We start from the raw sequence: 21,775 nt of genomic DNA, 5'->3' as shown, positions 1-21,775 counted from the left end.
AGAAACCAATTGTAGCCCTTAGTAGAAGCAGCTAGTGTGAAGATGATCACCATATGATATTATACATGTGGTATATGTGGTACAAAACACCCCCCCCCCCCCACCCAAAAAAAAAAATTTGCACCGTGACCCTAATGTACAAAAGCATCAAAGAATTTTATTTTTTTTGCCAGCACAAAAAAGTGTAACTTTGCAACAGTGACAGTTTTGTACCTTTTTTTGTTTAATCTTGTTGGTGTTATGACAGACTTCCTTGACATTTTAAGTGTTAGATATTAAACCAAATCAAGCCAGACAGTTGAGCTACTGGTAAATATGTGAAAAGGCACAGAAGAGGTATGTCTTGAAAGTATTGTGTCGTTAAACGCCACACTTTTCGTGTGTAATTTTGTGAAAGTGGTCGGGTGAAAGGATTGCCCTCCTTCGATACATTTCTGTTAATCTTATTGCAGATTTTTCTTTGTTTTGGAAAAATGTACTGTTTGGCTTCCATGATAACAAAAAACAGAAAGAAATATACCTAGTTAATCTATTGATCATTTTAGGGAAATATCATATTCACAAAGCGAAATTTAGTAATTCTAAACCTTCTTTTATTGCTTTTGGTAAGGAGACAGAACAGTACATCAATTCCATCCATGATTCAAAAAATAAGAAGGCTGCTAAAACCATTCAGTTATGCTCTATCTTTAATGTATTTATTTGAAACTCCCCCTGGCTCTGTTCTTTTATATTTTGTTTGTTTCTGTATTAATGACTCTATTTGTGTGTTCTTATTGTTTGTATCGTAAAGATTTAATAAAGATGTAAAAAAAAAAAAAAAAAAAAAAAAAAAAAAGGATTGCCCTCCTTCATTGTGAATCTGCAGACAGAAGTGATGGTATACTGCCACCTTTTGTCCAAAACAACTCAAAACATTAAATGTGAGCCTAGCCTATGGCAGTGCTCGTGTCCCAAAAATCTAATCTACCTGTAGTAGTTTAATCTGTTACAACATGGGTAGAACATTTTACATGTTATTAGTTTTAATCCAATAACTTTATTTTTTTGTGTGTCATAATAAATACATTCATTTTTTAAATGCACACCTTAATAATACAATATTTATAATAATGTGTTTTCTTTGACATATACTTAACCAAAATAATATAATAATCTTCATATACACCGTCATTCATTTGAAAAAAATAAATAAATGCCACTATTTTAAAGGCACTGGAAACAGCGATCTCATGCTCAGGACCTCTTGGCTCCTTCCGCTTCATTTATTGTTGGGTTATGGTCACGTGAGAGGAAATTCACTGGAAGAACTCTGGGAAGTCCACGTGTCCTGTCAAAACAACACCTCTACAATGAAATCCATCAGAATGAACAGGTTTGGCTTTATGATTCATATAATTACTGAATTCATGACAACAACTTCATATGCATGGACTCGGATAACGTTACTTATGTTTTTATTAGTTCGATAGTGCTGTCATGTTGACGCAAACGAGACTGTTTTGTACTTAATTCTTCTCTAATATGTGCATTTATATTTTAAACTTTTAAAACACAGTTTATTGAATCCCGTCGTAGTTAACCATGCACAGTGTGTGTTTGATTATTTAGATATGGACGAGGGTGCGACGGTTTTGCTGCTCGATAGTTAAACATGTTATTAGATTCTTAGCGCATCTCATACATTAAACAAAAACAGGCGAAACCTAAGACTTATTTGTTAAAACGTGACAAGACCACTTAGTCTTATTGTCTATGGCACTGAGGCTGACATGTTTTAAGTCCCCGAGCGGGCTGAGCAGCAGGTTTGGTCCGTACGGAAGTCTCTTTAGGACAAATTTGATGTTGCCAGATCTTTTTAAATAATTCACTCTATTTGCTTTGTAGTGCAACATAACATGGCAAAAGCGTGCAGCGCTCTATGGCGCTAATGCTGCATACTTACACAGATGTAAAGAAAAAGTATACAAGATTAACGTTACATGTTACAAATGATCCGGTAAACATACACTACACTGAACGAGAGAGGGCGCTACGGCTCTTGTGATTGGCCATTGGAGGAACAGAGCGGTGTGTGATTGGCTGGTGCATCGTCGGAGTGAACTAAGCGCTGTGTGTGATTGGTTAAGTACAGGGAAGGAAGGGGGAAAGGCTGAGCTGATCAGCTGGTCTCTGCAGAGATATCTGACTCCTGCAAAACAATTTAACGGTAGAGAGAGAAAAGTGCTCAATGTCACAAGCGCCGGGAGGAGAAACACCGGATCACACACACCGTCGCGAGAGCAAACGGATTCAGCTCTGCTGCAAGATTGTGTTATAAGCATTGCCGCCTGATTCAGTGAAGATACGCGCGGGACTGCGGTATAATATCTCCAGTCTCATCTGAGTGTGTTTATCTTTGCTGTTTCAAGTTTCAGTGATGCGAAAGCGAAAAGGCAGCGCAGACCATGACAGCTCGTTCACGGGTACAGTACTGGAAGACAGCTCCGATCTAAAGCAGTGCCACGAAAAGACAGACGCTGCTCCTGAGCCAGGAGGACCGGGGACCGAGATGGGGAGACGCTACAGGAGGTGAGACTGACAGCTGCTGCTGCACATGTGCCACTGGTGCTCTCTGCCTCTGTATCTGTTTTTACCAGTGAAAAGCTTACTCAAAACTTTTTTCAACCTGTACAGACCCCAGTATTATAAAATTCTGTGTGATAACTTTTTACAGCAGTTCTACATTAGTTCAAAATCATTTAATAGGTAAGAAAGGCAGGAAACTGTTTACCTGCAAATTACACGATGTATATCTTCTCCACTGGCTCCTGGTTAAAAACCATGGTTCGGTGTTGATGTTATAGGTTTTCATCATTATCTTATGTATTTTCAGCATCAAAGTCCAGTTTGATGCTTTTTAATATGATATTACATGCACTATTGTCAGTCCACTCAAATCTTAGTTGGCTTTAAACTATTCTGAGGCATGAAGTCACATAGATGATTCTCTATGATTGAATCAGAGTCCCACGTGACTCTCTTGAGACGCTAAGCAGTATTTAGGTTGTCCTGTCACAAAACTAGATCAGCAACTTCTGGGTGGGGTGTGAAGAGATTGTTTCAGTATGGCAGTCTTATGGCAGATGCTTGTAAGTCTGGGATATTTGTGCAAAGTTTAAAAACTATGTGTAGACACAAGGTCTGTATGCTGAATGCCAGTGTACTCCTAAAAGTTGAGAAATTACAGATTATTTATTTATATTTAAAATGTTTATCTATCTATCTATTTTATTTATTTATTTATATTTAATTATTACAGGCAAGGTTTATATATTTATATATATATATATATATATATAATGTTCAGCTGATATATATATATCATTATTTTAATATGTGACAAGACTATTAAGGTTTTAACTTAGTTTCAGTAAAAAAAAAAGTGATGTTCCTTTTTTTTTCTTTTTTTTTTACATATTTTTGTGCTGTAAACCTAATTCTATTTCTGATGGCAAACCTTGAAATATGGTTTTACATTACCATTGTATGTAAATTGGAGGTACAATTGTGGCACAAGTATTGTTGACTTTGGGAAGTTATCTCTATTTTTGTCACTAATCACAATCTTTACCATTTTTTAAATTGCATTGACCTTGTACATGGTAGCTCTTTTGCTTCAAATAGAGTATTCTGTTGAGTGGAAGAATCTGGAAAGCCAGATTTAAAGCCCATCATAGGTCCCTTACTCACAGGGGAGAGTTATTTTACTAATGCTTGGTTAAATGCTTCAGTGGATGCAAGGTGATAACTTTTTAGATTTCCTCAAAGCAGAGCTGAGTCATACAGTTTATGTTTTTTGCTAAATTTAAAATAATGTAAGATTGCATCACTGTAGGAGGATGCATGGTGGGAATAGTCGTGTTCAGCTGTTGTCTAGGCATATCTCTGTACATGACTCACATTATCAGGCATAATATTAGGCCTTATGTGCAAAGGTTCTAGAAATTTCTCCTGTTTGTTTGGTCTTGTGATGGCTGAGTTTAAACAGTAAAAAAAATTAAGGTGTAGTGACGTCATTCTTCTCAGCCAGGACTTGCTCTGCTGATCAAAGTGTGAGGAAGATGAATGTTTTGTTCCAGCGATATGGTAGTAAAAAATTGTACACTCGGCAAAGAAACAATAAGTACTGCCAGAACATGTTGCAAGTTGGGTTCCTGGAGGATGTCCCACAGATCACAGCTTCTCAGCTGGTGTGTTGCAACCCCAAAATGCTTTTAAGATAACAGGATTGTATTAGGTTTCATGGTTGCCACGTCACATGAAAATACTATCTGGCTTTGAGTGAATTGCCTGTGACCTTTGATCCTGGAGGTCAGTTAGAGACCTGTGTCTCATGTTTGCTATTGTTTCCTTGTTTCACTACTATTCAAAAGAATTTGTGGCATTAATAATTTTTTTTTTTTTAAAGATTGAAATTTTTTTTTAAGCAAGGACGCATTAAGTTGATAAAAAGTGATAGTAAAGGCATAGAAGATTTCTATTTTAAATACATGCAGTTCTTTTAAACTTTCCATTCATTAAATAATCCTGAAAACAAAATGTATCACAGTCTTCCACAAAAACAAAAACAAAAAAAACTGCAAAACATAACTTAACCAAAGGATCATGTGATACTGTAGACTGGATTGAATAACAAATAAATATTATTTTAAAATGTATGCAAATAGAAAACAATTATTTTCAATAGTAATATTTGACTATATGTTTGATCAGATGAATGCATCCTTCGTAAGAATATGATACTTATTTTTAATAAATGAGCTTGTAATGTTATATGATCTGATTAATTTTATTTATAGTGTGATTTAGCAGTATGTGGAAAAACTTACAGCTCTTAACTTTAATAATTTTACGAACAATGATGTTATGTCAGGCAGTTGCAACTGAGCTGATGTTATGAAAGATTCCAGTATAACAAACCTGGAAAATGTCCTGTTTTAAAAGATGTTGTCTGCCAAATTAGCATGAAACTCTAGCAGGAAATGGTACTGTAAAGTTCTACCATCACATCTGATTTGAACTGTAATGCTATCTGATGGCACAGTAATCGGACTCTCCTGCGGTGCTGTATGGGTCTGGGGTATTGTGTGCTGGAGCCGGTCATGTGTCCGACACAAGAGCTGCCGCTGGTTAGTCTGGTTGCAGTGACCTTTACGTGGCAGGCCGGGTGCAAGGTGAAAAGGGTAGCTTTAGTTCACAAGATCTATGAAATTAAAATCCGCTGTAAAAATTGCACATGGATTTCAAAGTTAAAGACCCCATTAAACTGTTTAAGAGCACAGTGCTCTTTCCTGTGTTGACTTATTTGTTAATAGAAAGAGGAAATTTGGGTGTCAGTATTTCTTCCAGGAAGATGGAAGTGATGGTACATTTTTTACTTTACTATTTAATGAAATTTCACCATGTCTTTTTTTCTAAATGTTTCTTATCTTATTGCGCATGATTCATCTAAGCATATGTATAATTTTTACTTTATTTTTGACCTCATGAGTTATCTAAAAAGATATTAACTCGATCTTCTTGCGAAACGACAGACTTCTATCTCTCTCCTCTCTCGCCACCTTACATTTTTTATTTCCAGTCATCAGTTTTAACTGAATGTGACAATATGGAAGAAAAGATCGGTTGCTATTTCTGTTCCATCATGATTTTAAGAGCTGAAACACTGAAAAACGTCAGTTTGATTTGATGGGATCTTTTAAAATAAATGGCTTGGTTGCATTCCCTTGTTCGTAAAGACATTCATCTAAAGAAGGTGTGGACTAGCCTTCAACCTAAATAATGAACCCCTGCTTCTCTTTAAACCATCTATTATTCACACTGCACATTTCAACCTGAAATTCTGGTCTGTTCTTGCATCGTGCAAAAAATGAAGAACTGCATCGTGCAAAAAAAAAAAAAAATGCTTTCCGAAATCCCAATATTAGGTGAACCTGAAACCAACCTTTAAAAGCTTCTTTAAGGCTGACTAGACATTGAGGCAGCAATCCCATTTCTTGATACTGAATAAATGTAGTTTTCCAACTCCTCATTCTGGGTTGGTCAAATAGTGGTCCTTCCCGAGGCCGTTTAAAGGAGCCTAATCTTGGGTCAAACAGAGCCATAACTAATTCTGGCATCTCTGTCAAAACGTCTCTTCCGAGCTCCACTGAAGGATCAGAGACACTCAGTGGAGCGAGTGAAAGAAGAGAAGAGTGAAAGTGAAGATGGAAGGAGTGAGGGAGGAAGTAGAGAGCTTGAGATGTAGCACGCTTCGATCTCTTTTTCAGCCTTAGGAGTGCAGCGTCTACAGTTTCACATGTCCTTTGTATATGTGTTTTACTTGATCTCATCCCATTTGCGTTACTGTTACGTAGTTCATTGCAATGGCAGACCGTGTGGCATGCAATTCTACATCAGCTGTTGTTTAAAGGAAATCAAAACTTGACACATTTACTTCCTTCAAAAAGTCCTTGTTCTTGTTTGTGGAGATTATTTGAAACTTGATTTATGTTGTTTTCAGTTTCAGGTGCCGTTATAGAAATGCTCATGCCTTGATTCATTTATTCCAAGAATCAAAGTATTCAGTAAGTGTGGAATTACCATTGTAAAGCTAGTTTCTTCTGAAAACACGTCACATTACTGAAGATAAATGCATTATGAATGCCATTTAATTTTGTCTAATGAGGGAAGCTAGCAGATAACTTCCTGTATCATGTTACCAGAAGACAGTTTTTTTTTTTTCTGTGCTAAAAGCAGGAAGCATTAAAGTCCTCTTCCTACCCCTAGCTGTGTTACCAGACCTCGGTTTCTCAATGTCACCTCAGTATCTCTCAGAGAGTCCGGTCCGTCAGACCTGTCATAAACTATCAAATGTAGCTGTAGCTGCAGGTTTTTTAAAGTGCTCCACTTTTCTCTACTTCCACTGTTTTCTTTTTTTATTAACATCTTCATGTTGAACAGATTTAAAGTCTGTCCAAATCTCATGTCTAGTCCTTTTTTTATATATCTGTTCTGAAAATCGGACAATTTCTGAAATAAAGATTTTTTTAATTTGTTGGGGTGCGTTGGGGCATGTCTGGTTCACAATACATCATTAAGAGAAATTATCTTTATGGACAAACATGTTGTCCTCTCCTTGTGGTGGCTTTGAATTCCAATGAAAACCAGATATATGTTTAGACAAAGGTCAGATGTCCAGATATTGGATGTGTATATGATTCATTGTAAAACCACAACTGGAAGTGGCTCAGAACAGATATAAAAGAATCTGATCTTTATGTTGACGTGAGACAATATTAGTTCTATATAATGTTTTGTTTGTATTTGAACTACTTATCTGTTAGCATTATCCAGTATAATGTAAAAAAGTATATATGTCTTTACCCCCTCCACTTTGACTGCTAATCGATCATGGTCACTGATAGAGCTAGTATTAGGCAGTCAGTGCTCTATAACCATACCAGGATATTTAGGACATTGATCTAGACAGCTGCAGCTGAGAGGTCTAAGAGCATATCTCATGCCAACGTCTGCCACTTAGGGAGCTGTTGTCTGGTACCTGCAGACATGAGACGAGCCTTTGGTGTCTGACAGAGAAGAAAGAGACAAAAGTTTTCCTGAGACATTTTCAAACTGACTTCTTAAGAATCGAGAGGAAGTGATCTAACTGGCTTTCAAGATCACAGTTTGAGGTTGGAGGAGGGATTAAGCTGGTTTGATTTGGGCTTAGAAGTTACGTTTGAATCTGAAGCCCTTGAGATCCATCAAAAACAAAGTCGGCCTGCATAACTTTCTTTCTTCTGTGGAATACAAAAGAAGATGCATTGATAAATGTCTCAGTATTTTCTCAGTAGTGCTGTATTGTAGAATGGGTATGATGAAATGTTGTTCAGGTTGTTTCTTGCATACTTCAATGTTCTTGTGAAGTTTTTAATCCTAAAGTAGGTTTATCATTTCGGTACAGCAGGATGTAAGTGCCTGTCTGCTCTGGTAATACACAATTATACATCTGTTCAAAAATGGTGACCTGAAAATGACTCGATCTTTTATTCATGTAGAATCAGACGTGCATTTAGGCTCTCACTTTTCCTACATGGTTAATGCCTGCTATGTACAATTACACTAAAATGGCTAAATAGTCAAACAACTGCTTAGTTTTATTTTTTGGGCATTGCTGATATCACAGTAGATTTCAGATTGACCAAGAAATGTGGTAAGTTAGGGACTTTCTACTATGAATTTTCAATTAATAACTAAATAGTTATTAATAGGTCATTGGATAACCATCTGCGACTTCAGAATAAACTAACTAGTGGTTTTTCAAGTTTAAAATCTCATCTCTATTTTAAGATGCATGCTCTTGACTTGGTGATTTCAGTGTGAAGTGTTGTGGTGTTTGAGTGTTGGGGTGTGTAGGAGTAGTGTGTTGGAGGTTATCATTTTGAGAGAGTTGCATCCTGTCAAACGGAGAGACTGATACACACACACACACACACACACAAACTGAAGAAAATTACTAAAGTGGTGCACTAGAACAGAACCAAAACTGTCTTAATTACAGATCAGTAAGCAGTAAAAATATGAATCAATGCAGGGATTCATGATTCATGTTATGCTCTATGTAGATATATTATATACAAAAATATAGAAAATACTGAGATATTGTGATTCAGCCAAAAACTACAGAGATGAATGTTTTATGTACATGTTGTGACACTTAATTTAATATATGAATAAGCTTTCTGTTATCCTATCTGTTAAATATATTTCTGTTTCTATTTTTGGCCAAGATTTTCAGCCTATTTTGTCTTATTTCTTCCTGTCTTTTTGCTCAGTGCACTACTCAGAAACACTCTGTCCCAGTGCAGTCTGGACTCCTGATGTCCATACAGCCGTAATAATGCCCATATGGCACTGGATCAGCATGACTTAACACATTAGTGTTACCCTGAAGGTGTTTAAGCTCTGGTTTGGATGTTCTGTGCAGACATGCACCTGCAAAACTGGTGCGTACAAGCACAGAACTGTATCTTTTAACCTAACCAGCCACATAGACAAATAAATGGCTAGTTTTAACAGATACTATTGCGTAGATAATCAATAACATCCATAAAGTTTGTACACATGGGCACACACACACACAAACAGCTCCTTGTTAGTATTTTGTGCAAGCACTGTTCAGTAATGAGTCTCTGAACAGTGCTGTTGTTGCACAATAGTCTTGCTCTTCATCACAGTCAACTTGCACTCTCACACACAAGCAAAAACTTACATGCACTACATGGACACACACACTCGGATCAAACCTTCTGTGACTCACTGCCAAGTGACCACACAGTCTTATCTCTGCAGGGAACACAAGATCAGCTCCCTGCTGCATTAATCACCTGGAATAAGTATAATATGGTTAGAGCTGTGGCTTATTGGTTATTTGCATGCTGACACATTGATAGGTGATAGATTCTTCCATCATTTCCTGTAATCCTTTCCATAAATGCAGAACAAAAATTTTCTTTTCAGTTTGTTCAAATTTGTTTACATTTGTAAATTGAAATTCTAAACTGTTTTTCTTCATACTAGCTAGTCGAGTGCAGAGGAAAGGTCGTAGTGATGTTATAGATGCCATTATGGAATTGATCCAGGGTCAGCTGGATCAAACCGGATGCTCCGTTGCTTCCTGGATAATTGCTTTTTCTCTTTTTTTTCACCCTGTCTGGGACATTCTCTCACTTCTTCATGTCCTGCCTTTGCTGACTCGCTCTCAGTTCTGCATTATTAATAGTTTTAGGAATATCATTGAGGTGTCATATGACTGCATCTTTATGTATGCATTTACTGTGAAGAAGGTAAAATGTATACAGTATAAACAGAGCTGTAAAAAATCTTTTCTTTTCTTTTTTCTAGTTTTTCAAGTCTATTATGCTCAACAAGGATGCATTTATTATATAAAAGGTACAGTTTGTAAGATCGCAGTAAAATATCCAAAAACTACTAGGCTAGTGTTATATATTTTGTCCAGCTGATTACTAACAATGTCTCTAACGTTTTCAACTACTTGTAAATCATGAGAAAATTCCCATTCTAAACAGTGACACGGGGCAGTGCAGTCGCCTGTCAATGACGTTAGTTACCCTTTGTTACCACCTTTACTGACGTAGAAACCACATGACAACAGTTTCGTGGTCAAATGCAGAAGCAGCTTCACGGCAAATGCGGGGCATCGCGTCTCTAGGACCGCACGAGGATGCGTCTGATCCATAGTCACCTTTGCATTGACTTTGTATGTAATCTACTCATGCAAATAGTTGAAATCCCATCATTCCACGCTTCTTCTTAGCGTCATCAAACCATGCGAATGTTATTGTTTTGGTAGTGTGCCCTCTCGAGGCAGGTCCTATAACCTGTACCTTTAAAATATAGTAAAAACTGAAATATAAAATATTATTACAATCAACTGTTGTCTGTTTTAGTGTATTTTAGAATGCCATTAGTCTTCAGTGTCACATGGTCCTTCAGAAATCATTAAAATGTGCTAATTGTGTGCTGCTTTATATTCTTGTGGAAACCATAATAAAGTTTTACATATGTATAATGTGTATGAGAGAGCTTGCATGTGCATACGTGCGTGTCTGCGTGTTAGTATTTGAGTGTTTAAATAATCCCCTGGTCATGAGTTGGGTAGGAAAATTCCTTTGAGAGTTTAAGGAAATGAAACGAGCTTGATTAAAGCAGCTTTTCACCACAAACCTCCTAGAATCGTAAAGTCACACTTTAAAGGGGTCATATGATGTTGCTAAAAAAAAGTACATTATTTTGTATATTTGGTGTAATGTGTTTATGTGGTTTATGGTAAAAAAATAAATAAAATAAAATAAAAAACATTATTTTCCAGATACTGAACATTGTTGTTTCTACTCTATGCCCCGCCTTTCTGAAATGCATAGTTTTTTTTACAAAGCTCATCAGTCTGAAAAGCGAGGTGTGCTCTGATTGGCCAGCTATTCAGTGCGTTTTGATTGGCCGAATGCCTCAAGCGTGTAACGGAAATGTTACGCCCCTTACCATACTGTGATGCGTGGCCCGGTCAGAACACCGGAGCAACAAGACAAAAACAATAAAACCCATTACAAACGCATTTGTAGCATCCAGTGGGGACTTGGGAGCAGTTGGGGTTTCAGTGCCTTGCTCAAGGGCTCCTAAGTCGTGGTATTGCCAGTCCGAGATTCAAACCCACAATCCTCGGGTTAGGAGTCAAACTCTCTAACCACTAGGCCACGACTTCCCCTTAACCATGTCTGCATTTGTGATCAGAGAAACGACAAACAAAAGGCGCTACTCTCAAAACTCACATTTGAATCATCTGTGACAAATCCTTTAAATATGTAAACGTACTTACAGACTGTGACTCAGAACAGCTGACATTGTAGTCTTCTCTCCCAGGATCAGGAAATAGTCCTCCATAATATGTGCTGCACACATCTGAATATTTGAGTTGAACTTTTCCAGAACACAGTTGTATGTTGTACATACAACTTAACCACTGATTTCTAGTTGTGTCCTCTTTTGGAAGGCAAAACAAAGTAGTTTCATTTTCAAATTTGGATCTGACATGGCGCCAGGGGCAACAGCGAGGAATTAAAGTTAGTTGTTCATAAATGCGGAGTTATGCAAATCTTCCCACACAGTGACATAGACATGTGGGGGCATGTTTGAAACAAGGCATTTCAGGTGGGCATGGACGAGTCTTAACTTTTATAAAAAATATCTCTTTGGGTTTGAGACTAGTCTTTGCAACTTAAGGGATCTTATCTATTCACAAACAGCTTATAACACTCCAAAGAGAAAGGAAAACTTGAAATTGCATCATATGACCCCATTTATTTTGCATAAAAAGGCACACAAACACATAAAGTAGAGATCAGGGCTGTAAGTCAGACAGGGTGAGTTTGTTCCTCTTGCTTTCTCCTGTAATTTGAATCATGACACTTTATACACCCCGGCACAATTTAGAGGTCACCGCTGGCCACTAAGATGCTTACTGTCTGACCTCTGAGTGTGAGAGAGACCAAGAGAAAGACAGGCCATGTTATGAGGATTTTTAACCCTTCAGTTCAAAAGAGAAGAGTATGTCCGAAAACATTCCTAAATTTTCCAAAAATGTAAGATTCCCTTAATATATGCTACAACTGTTTTTCAGCCAATTAAATTCGAGAGAATGTTGTTCTTAACCAATCATCGCAGGTCTTGTTGAATAGGACACAGTACTATATTTATTACTTTATCTACTATATGTGTGTTAAACAGTGTTTGGAATAACGGCGTTTAAAAGAACGGCGTTAGGTAACGACGTTATTTTTTCAGTAACGCGGTAATTTAACTAATTACTTTTCCAGTCGTTACAACGCCGCTAACGTTACTGAACGTTAAATGCGGTGCGTTACTATGCATTAATAAACTATCCGATCGGACCCCTGACTCACACAGCGAGTGAGCAGGTGGGTTAATGACGAGATAAGCGGTTGTGATTGGCTAAGGCAGAGTCATGTGTTTCATCGTAGCCAATCAGAGCCAGTGTTTTTACACACATGCCGGCACACGTGGCTGTGCCAGCGTCGCCAAACACAGACACACACACACACACACACACACACACGCAACAGCTACACAGATTCGCAGCAGAGATGGCGAGTGAGGAGCAATCCGATGAAAAGTTGGCATTTTCAAGGTGAAGATATTAGCATTACTTCAAATTCATTGTGGTTAAAGGCAAGAACGTGCATGTAATGTGTGACACCCATCTACAAAGCTAGTGGCCAAAAACACTTTTTACAGTAACGCAAATAGTTACTTTCCCTGGTAACGAGTTACTTTTATTATAGAGTAATTCAGTTACTAACTCAGTTACTTTTTGGAACAAGTAGTGAGTAACTATAACTAATTACTTTTTTAAAGTAACGTTCCCAACACTGGTGTTACAGGAAAGCGTGTTTAATGTAATCAGTTCTTCTCTCTGTGTCTGCAGGGGTGGTTTGATGTGGAGGCTGAAGAAGCTTCTGATCTGTGTGCTGGGAATCTACATCGCCATCCCTGTTATCATCAAAGTCTGTCCATCAATACAAGCTAAATTAGTATTTTTAAACTTTGGTGAGTATTTTCAGTCTTTCTTTAACTTCAGGGAATGGTTTGGCCAAACAGTGTGTAAACATTGATAGTTAGGCTAGAGTTTTTAAAGATTATTTGAGTTTTTTTAGACATACTTTTGCTATCTTTGGCAAGTTTCTTGGTCAGTCCTAATTTGTCAACTTTGGTATTCATGTCAGTTTTTTATGTGAGTATTTAGCCCTGTCTTTGTTACATTTGGTAAGTATTAAGCCTATCGTTGTAAACTTTTTATTTATTTACATTTTTAGAGTGTCTTGATGATCTAGCCTGACTTGTTTAACCCTTTATATTTAGACCAGTCATTTTCCATTAGCATTTTGTTTATTCAAGCTAAACTGCCATGTAAGTTTTCATTATATTTTGGATTGGATGCTACTGTACATTAGTTTCTGTAGATTTTAAAAAAAATTAATATGGTAATATGGGTCAGTCTCTATAATCTTATGCTGCTGCAAAGGAAAGGACAATCTTAGAGCAATTAGCCTCAAGGGGAATGTAGTATCCAAGGAGATTGTTACACTGCATTTTCCCTTGTGAAATATTCAGGATGCTCAGAACAACTCTTGAGAAACATTCAGTCACGCACGCTTTTGTAGTCATTTTTGATCAACATAAAGTCCCACAATCTCTACTTTGTTTTTAATTACTGATGCCTCAACACCTGTTTTGCCACTTGATGTCTTTTGTTTAAATTGATGTCCATCACAGAACAGAGTCTGCTGGATCTCATGCCATTCATTAAGACATTTCGAAACGTTGGAGTTTGAATCCATAGTCAGCCTTTCACTGAAACGACAAAACAAAGATATCATTCATCCATCAATCCAGATAAATGTCTACTCTGTTTGCCGCTCAGCCTCTCACCCACATCTCTCCGTCTTCTCAAATAATTCCTATGTCACATCATAGTTTCATTTCTCTGATATTAGTCACGTTCTGTTGTGTTGTGTTTTGGGCTGATGTTAGCAGAAGTAGTGTCAGCAGTGATTGCATTGCTCCTGTCAGCTGATGTGTTTCTTCACACTCAGTTCTGCTACTGTTTTTCAGTTTGAGCTAATAATGCACAGAATGTGTGTAAAAGTGTGACTGTAAGCATCCCTGTGTCTGCTTTCCTCAGAGAAAAATATGTGACTAAGGTCAGTGAACTTAAAGTCATCAGTCTCCTGAGAAAGCTTGTGGCACGCAGTTTCTTGCAGCAAGTCATGATTCAAATTTACATGACTGTTTTCCATTTTCAGACCAAACATGGCAGTATGAGGAATTGCTAAAACTTCTGTATTAAATTACTTACAACCATATTTGTAAATGTTCAATAACTATTTCTTATTCTGTCAAACTGTATCTGTATTTAAGAGACGGAAAAACCTCCCCATTTTAAAATATCCTTAAAAATTATATATATCAATATCCTGTTTGACTCAGAAATGCATCGGATTCAGTTTCATGTTGACTCTTTTCTGTCTCTCTCTTTCAGTGCGAGTGCCATATTTTATAGATCTGAAGAGACCACAGGATCAGGGCTTGAATCACACTCACAACTTCTACCTGCAGCCCGAGGAGGGAATCAACATTGGAGTGTGGTGAGAGCACAGACACAGACACAGACTGGCCTACCTCCACCATCCATCTCTCTGCCTTATCTGACTCTCTGATCTCAAGTTCTCAACCCTACAGATTTCTGTCCCTCTCTATCTGCCTTATGGCCATGGCTGTATTTCTGAAGGGCGTGGAAAAAGTCCTGCGCTTGTTGAAATGCAGCCTGTGGCCCAAAATGTGTAAATCCCTGTGGCTGCTGGCCATTGAGTGTGACTGTGTGTGTTTGACTTTTACTAAGTAACAGTGAACTTATAAACCTATAAACTTCATGCCGCTTTATGCAGTTTTCTATGCATAAATACGCTGTGCACTGGTCAGATTCAGTATTGAATAGAATCTTTGATGCTAAAGTGTTGGGGAAGTGAACAAGCTATGTAAAGACTACACTACCATTCAAAAGTTTGGGGTCAGTCAGTTTTTTTTCTTTTAAAATAAAAATAATAATAATACTTTTTAATTCCGGAAGGATGCATTACAGTTAAAAGTGACTGTAAAGCCATTTCTAATGTTACCATTTCTATTTCAAACAAATGCTGTTCTTTTGAACTTTGAGAAGAATTCACAATATTACTGTTTTTACTGTATTTCGATGAACATGAGACAATTTTTTCAAAAACATTTAAACATTTTTTGAACACTAGCACATGTCATGTACTTAATGTACTCTTTTTCACCATTTCATGCGTAGGAAGCAGAAATCTAACAGCTGCGTATCTCTTTTGTATATCATGTCATCTCTTTATCCATCTGTCTCTCTCAGGCACACAGTACCTTCAGTGATGTGGAGGGAGGCTCAGGAAAAAGATGCTGAATGGTATGACGAAAGCTTCCAGTCCAGTCATCCTGTCATCCTCTACCTCCATGGCAACACTGGAACAAGGTACACAAACACTAAGGGACAAGAGATCAGCATCACTTTATAAAACCAACTCTGTGTTGTAAAACAATTCAGTGTGAGTTAAGACTGCAATGCACTACACTTACACTGCTTTATAGTCTGGGAGATCAGATCTGTGGATTTGACATACAGTTGTGTAATGTATGATGTGCACCAACTATGACTCTGTCTAATCATTGGAGAACAAACCGGTTTAATATTTTGAACCAAATTTTAGAAAGCGTATCGCCTTCATTTATTATGCATTTACTAGCAACAAGGCGTGTATTTCTGTGTGAGTCTGTCGTGTTCGGAATTATTTGAACATTAGTGTGTGATCCTCAGTCGGTTAGGGAATGGAGTCCAATTTTTCTTCTGTAATTTGATAAATTTGCAGTTCTCTGGTCATTTTACTTAAGTGTGTTTTTGTGTTTGTTTCAGAGGAGGGGATCACAGAGTTCAGCTGTACAAGGTATAAGAAATAAGAGCAACTGCTTTGAATTTATACTATCATTCGAAAGTTTGGGGTCAGTAAGATTTTATAATTCTTTTTAAAATTTCACCCAAAGAGCGCACATCCAACAGGCTGAAAGCTTTAACTCAAGTTGCTCAACCACAAAAAATATGTTCTCACCACAGGTGATGTCTCGAGCCTAAAAGCTCTTCATCAGACAATGAACAAATACACAGCTCAGCCCTCATATACAGCACAAACCTAAATCACATGATCACCCACATATAAAAACACATTATGGCAATAAACATATTGCATACAAGTGAAAACTACGATTGACTGAAAACACTAACCATATACATATCAAGAAATACCTGTCTGCAAAAAAAATATATATATATATATATATAAATAAATGTATGTAAATATAAATGAACAATATCTTACACGAAAATCAACCAAAAAATACCTAATTGCAAAAAACTAAACTAACACACACCAAAACAAAATATAATATCACATATAGTGTAATAAATATTACATATAGTGTCATAATTAGAGGAAAGGACTTCTTGGGTCATGATGTCTAGTTGCGCTTCGAAGTTCAGCAATTTGAGTTTTAAGCAGTCTGCTTGTTTTACCCATGTAGCCCAGTCCACAGGGACAATGCAACATATAAATGACATTAGTTGTTTTACAAGAAATCGTTCCTCAGATCTTAAAACCTTTTCCTGTAAATGGATGATTACAGGTTTGTTTCATGTGTACAAATGCATTGTTGACAGCCTCCACACTTATAATCGCCAAAAGGTATATTACTCAAAAGATGTGTTGGCTAATAGTTAATCAAAGGATCCTGAAAAATGTATCACATTTCCCCAAAAATACTAAGCAGCACAACTGTGTTCAATATTTATAATAATAAGAAATGTTTCTTAAGATTTGAAACCACTGCTTGTCTTATTGTCCATCTGTCTGTTTGAGTTAATGTTAGACACTTTTTTTATATGCTTGTCTCTGCAGGTTCTTTGTTCATTAGGCTACCATGTAGTCACATTCGATTATAGAGGTACGTTAAGTGTCAGTTTTAATGCATTATCCTATCATGCAATTCCCAATTCAATTCGCTGTCCTTGAGTGAAGCACCACATGGTTTTTTTTCGTGCAGGTTGGGGTGACTCTGATGGAAGCCCTTCAGAGAAAGTCATGACATCAGACGCTCTCTTCCTCTACCAGTGGATAAGGCAGCGGATTGGTCAGAAGCCCCTGTACATATGGGGTCACTCACTCGGCACAGGGTGAGATGAATTTTCCAGAGTCATCTCAAAGAACACTGTTGATGGTGTTTCCTTCTCTAGATGTATATACTGTAGTTCTTGGAATTACATTTGAGCTTTTCTTTGATGTAAAGGAATTGATTGTGTAACTCCCTGTGGCATTTTTGAACTGCTGCTGATGCTGTACGATCCTGTTTTTCCAGAGTGGCCACTAACCTAGTGAGACGGCTCTGTGACAGGGGTATGTGGACATACATTCATGCATTTGTGTTTTCTTAGAATGCTGCAACTGAAACAAATAGTAGCCTGCAGTGTGAAACTACAAACAGAGCAGAAACTTCCAACAATGGCTTTATTCTTCAATTGCAACCAGCCATTTACAAATCACTGTGAATACATGAATGAACGCTATGTCACCTAAGAAAAGCATAACCTTGTGGACTTGTCCCCAAGGAAAAGGGACTAAATAATGATCAGGCTTTACACAGCCCTGGAAAATCATAAATATCCAAAAGTTTGACTTCAAGGCCTGGAAAAATTATGAAGAAAAAAAAAACTTTATATGTGTGTACAGTACTGTTCAAATGTTTTTTTTTTTTAAGAAATTAACACCTTTTTCATTAAAGATGCATTAAAATTAACAAAGCGAATGTAAAGACAATTTTACAAAAGCACCAAATCCGCATGCCAAATTATAAGTCTTACATTTTAATAATCACAAAATAGCTGTATTTAAGTTATAAGAAATTCAAATTTGAGTGTAAACAACTAACGTTTTAATTTGGGTTTAAAATTAGTTGAAAGAAGTTCGCTCATATTATGAACCATGAAGGTGAATTAAATCTCCGTAAAGAAAGCGTTTATGAATCTAAGTAAGCGATGACTGTGTTGATGTTTCAGAAATAGGCAACCTTTCATAGGCACTGGCTTTACTGGATTAAGACTGAACTGATTTAATCACAAAGCACTTCCAATAAGTCTTTAAGATGCACAAGCCTGTAGTTGAGGCACTATTTTAAACATGAAGGAATGATGCAAGCTTTCTTCCACTGTGCTTGCAGGAACGCCCCCAGACTCCCTAATTTTAGAGTCACCCTTTACCAATATCAGAGAGGAAGCCAAGAGCCATCCCTTCTCCATGGTGAGAAACCAACTTCCTGCTCAATCTCAAGGTGTCACATACTGCCATTGTGCAACAAATAATATTTATGTTATTTGAACAGGTTTACAGATATCTACCAGGCTTTGACTGGTTCTTCCTGGATTCTATTGCTGCAAATGACATTCGCTTTGCCAGTGACGAGAAGTAGGTTCTTTTATTTCGTCCATTTCTCTGTAAGTTTACTTGTTTATCTACAAAGTCTGTTCTGTGTTTATATAGCACAGTGTCCTTGCAGCTGTGTTGAGATAATCATCCCGGTCTCTATTCTGTAGCACTTTCACATGCTATAGTCCATGTCTTTCTCTGAGAACTTGCTTTAGAAACATACTAGATGTACATGTGTATAAATAAACCGCTTGAGGATTCAGTGGCATGTGGGCATTGATTGTTGAGTCATAGATGAAGTGATCATGTAATTCATTACACAATCCTCCAGTGCAAGGTCCCAGACTACAAAAACAGTCCTGTGTCCTGAATCCCTATAAGGAAGTACTTATTTAGAGTTACTGATATTACTGAATTATCTGTTTGTCTTGTTAGTGTCAACCACATATCCTGTCCGGTTCTGATCCTGCATGCAGAAGATGACACTGTTGTACCCTTCCAGCTGGGAAAGAAGGTATATCATCAGCGTCAGACAATAAGACGGTTCATTTAAAACTGTAAAACTGATACTTCAGACTCGAAATTCTGATTGGAGGAGCCATGTTCCAGGCTATTGTAAAAGCACATCATTTGATCACTTTTTACCTTTATCTGCCATTGTTGTCAGGCTAAGCAACAGATTATAACACTGAGAATAAATGAATTATTAATTATTACATGTCAAAGAAAATCATATATTGAAAAAGGTTACATTAAAACTGGTTTTGTTTTACAAACATTATTATGCTATATATAAAACAGAACTAGAGTGCTATAGCTATTTGAAGTTAATTATAATAAATATATATTACAACAACAACAATAACTCCTTATTGCATTAATAATAATCAATCATAATAGTTCCTAATGTGTGTGTGTGTGTGTGTGTGTGTGTGTATATATATATATATATATAATATAATATAATATATTAAAGATCTAAATTTTTTTCACAGCTGTATGATTTGGCAGCTCAGAGCAAGAGTCTGAGAGGTCACAAGGTTCAGTTCATCCCGTTCCCCAGCTCTCTGGGCTACAGACACAAGTTCATCTACAAGAGCCCCCAGCTACCAAATATACTCAGGTGTGTACACTTTACAAACTGCTGCTATTTGTAGTTTTTCCCCACTGCTTAGTGCTGACCAAACAGTTTGGCTCCGTTCATCTTTTTAGTCTATTGGTGAGAATACAAGCTATTTTTAGGATTGTGCCAGGTGGTGTAGTTTCTACATTCTGCTCCAGGTCCCAGAGAAACAGCTGTGGCGATAATAATTCAGACTGAAGTCACTGTCTGTATGTTCCAGTTTGTGCTGATACTGAACATCAACCCTGTCTGAATACAGAGATATGGTTTTATTTGAGATGGGGCGGTTGCTAATGATCATTCAGGAAGGCAACCCTGCACATTTCTTTAGGAGGAACACCAGAGGTCAAACAATTTGTCAACAAAACTGATGTGATCTAAATTATTTCTGTGAAGTAACCTGAGATTTTAAGTATCGGTAATAAGGTTTAGTTTTATACATAATATTATTAATTCAGTTTAACTATTGACTTATATTTGTCAAATAAGATTTAAGTTTAACAATGAGTCCACATGTGAATTATATGAATTTGCATTGGATAACAAAATATATTGTTGTATAAGACTTTTTCACACAACTGCCTTGCTTAGACATTTTTTTTTTTCAATTACTTTTAAGCAACTGGTTGCAAGGTCATTTTTACTGGATATATTTAATATAGCTATTGTTTTAGAATTGGAAAAAAATGCCAACTTTTTTGCGAAAAAGGGTGCTTATTTTGTTTTGTATACACATTTAATGGAATTTATATTGATTTAAATACAGATTTTTATTGTTTATTTGAGCATTATATTTTCTATAAAAGTGGTTGAGTTAAAATAATTTTTTTCTCTCTCTCTCTCTCTCTTAGTGATTTTCTCAATGCGCCTCATCCTCACGTGTAATCAGGATCATTTCAGCCGACTCCTCTCTCTCACACACTCTCAGTTAAACACATACACAATGTACTAATGTGTTCATGCACATACACAATCATGGACTGAAGTTCTTCTGCATTCCTTTGTTAACTTAAAACCTATGGAGGGAGAGAGTCATTTGGAGTGTGTCAGGGCTGGGTGATTTCTTACACCACTTCCTGGTGCTATGGTAACAGATCTAAAGGGGCAGCTGGAGCACAAAGTATGCAAAATAATATGCTGATATGCACTGAAATAATGTTCAAGTCAACAACCCTCTTCTAAGGAGAGACGCACTGATGAAGTTTTAGCGATGGTGCTCTGAAGACCACACAAGAATTACAGTCAAAGGGAAGAAGCAGGACAACATACTATAATGATGTCATTGTCAGTGCTTGCTGACTGCAATTCACTCTTATTTTTTTTTTTATGAACGTACAACAACAAACTTGTCGACAATATCATGGACCTTATTTAAAGTCTGAAATGCACTCAATGTAAACAGTGAGTTGTTTTAGGTTGAACTTGAATTGTGTACAATAAAATGTATTCTTTTTTTTCTGTCGTTATTTTTCTTCCAATTGAAATAGTAATTTAAATTGCAGAATTTTATGCTGCCTTGGCATTAAAACTGATATTTTTATGGGATGTATTTTGCTTATGCTGTCGTGTTTAGTTGATATTATTGCAACTCCGCTGCAATCAGAAACTGAATGCGCTTTAGAAATGACTTTTTTTTTATGACTCTCTAAATCCACGGATGTTTCATTATTTTAATGTATTTTGTAGATCAATACAAGTTTGCATGCCTGTTACTGGAAAAAGATTGTTGCACAGTCAAAAGATAACAAAACAGTATGAGAAAACCTTTCCTTTTCTTGGTTATGTGGGTTTTATATTTTCTTTGTCTTTTTGCACTCTTTGCACATTCCAAAAAAAAATAAAATTTGATAAAATAAATCAAATTATTATTACCATAATATGCTGGATACCAAAATTGGAAACCTTTTTGTCTCATGCTCACCAAGGCTGCTTTATAATTGATCAGAAGTTCAGTAAAATCAGGAATATAAATATATATATATATATATATATATAC

The 21,775-nt window shown here is 36.7% G+C and overlaps 1 protein-coding gene across 2 annotated transcripts; it reads left to right on the top strand.

The window, feature by feature from the left end:
* The first annotated feature begins 1,253 nt into the window (after positions 1–1,253).
* On the top strand, positions 1,254–21,632 carry LOC113094589 (monoacylglycerol lipase ABHD12-like). 2 transcript variants are annotated; one of them, XM_026260181.1, is made up of 14 exons: positions 1,254–1,375; positions 2,412–2,571; positions 13,046–13,167; positions 14,660–14,765; positions 15,542–15,661; positions 16,100–16,130; positions 17,136–17,181; positions 17,281–17,410; positions 17,593–17,630; positions 18,451–18,530; positions 18,613–18,695; positions 19,092–19,170; positions 19,652–19,779; positions 20,631–21,632. In XM_026260181.1, exons 2-14 carry the CDS (start codon positions 2,420–2,422, stop codon positions 20,662–20,664), a joined length of 1,149 nt encoding a protein of 382 aa, XP_026115966.1. In that variant the 5' UTR covers positions 1,254–1,375; positions 2,412–2,419; the 3' UTR covers positions 20,665–21,632. The 2 variants fall into 2 exon arrangements, with proteins under 2 accessions (XP_026115966.1, XP_026115965.1); XM_026260180.1 differs by lacking the exon at positions 1,254–1,375 and having other exon boundaries at positions 2,138–2,571.
* The last annotated feature ends 143 nt before the right edge of the window (positions 21,633–21,775 follow it).

This window comes from Carassius auratus, unplaced genomic scaffold (genome assembly GCF_003368295.1).
Source record: "Carassius auratus strain Wakin unplaced genomic scaffold, ASM336829v1 scaf_tig00215410, whole genome shotgun sequence".
Lineage (NCBI taxonomy): Eukaryota > Metazoa > Chordata > Actinopteri > Cypriniformes > Cyprinidae > Carassius > Carassius auratus.
Note: the sequence above shows the minus strand (reverse complement) of the source record. Positions and strands in the feature narration are given on the sequence as shown.

Bases quoted from the DNA above. Each gene is read 5' to 3' on its own strand.
- LOC113094589 (XM_026260181.1), top strand. From the start codon at position 2,420: ATGCGAAAGCGAAAAGGCAGCGCAGACCATGACAGCTCGTTCACGGGT. The intron at 13,168-14,659 runs GTGAGTATTTTC...TCTCTCTTTCAG, and splicing joins ATTAGTATTTTTAAACTTTG to TGCGAGTGCCATATTTTATA. The intron at 18,696-19,091 runs GTAGGTTCTTTT...TTGTCTTGTTAG, and splicing joins CGCTTTGCCAGTGACGAGAA to TGTCAACCACATATCCTGTC.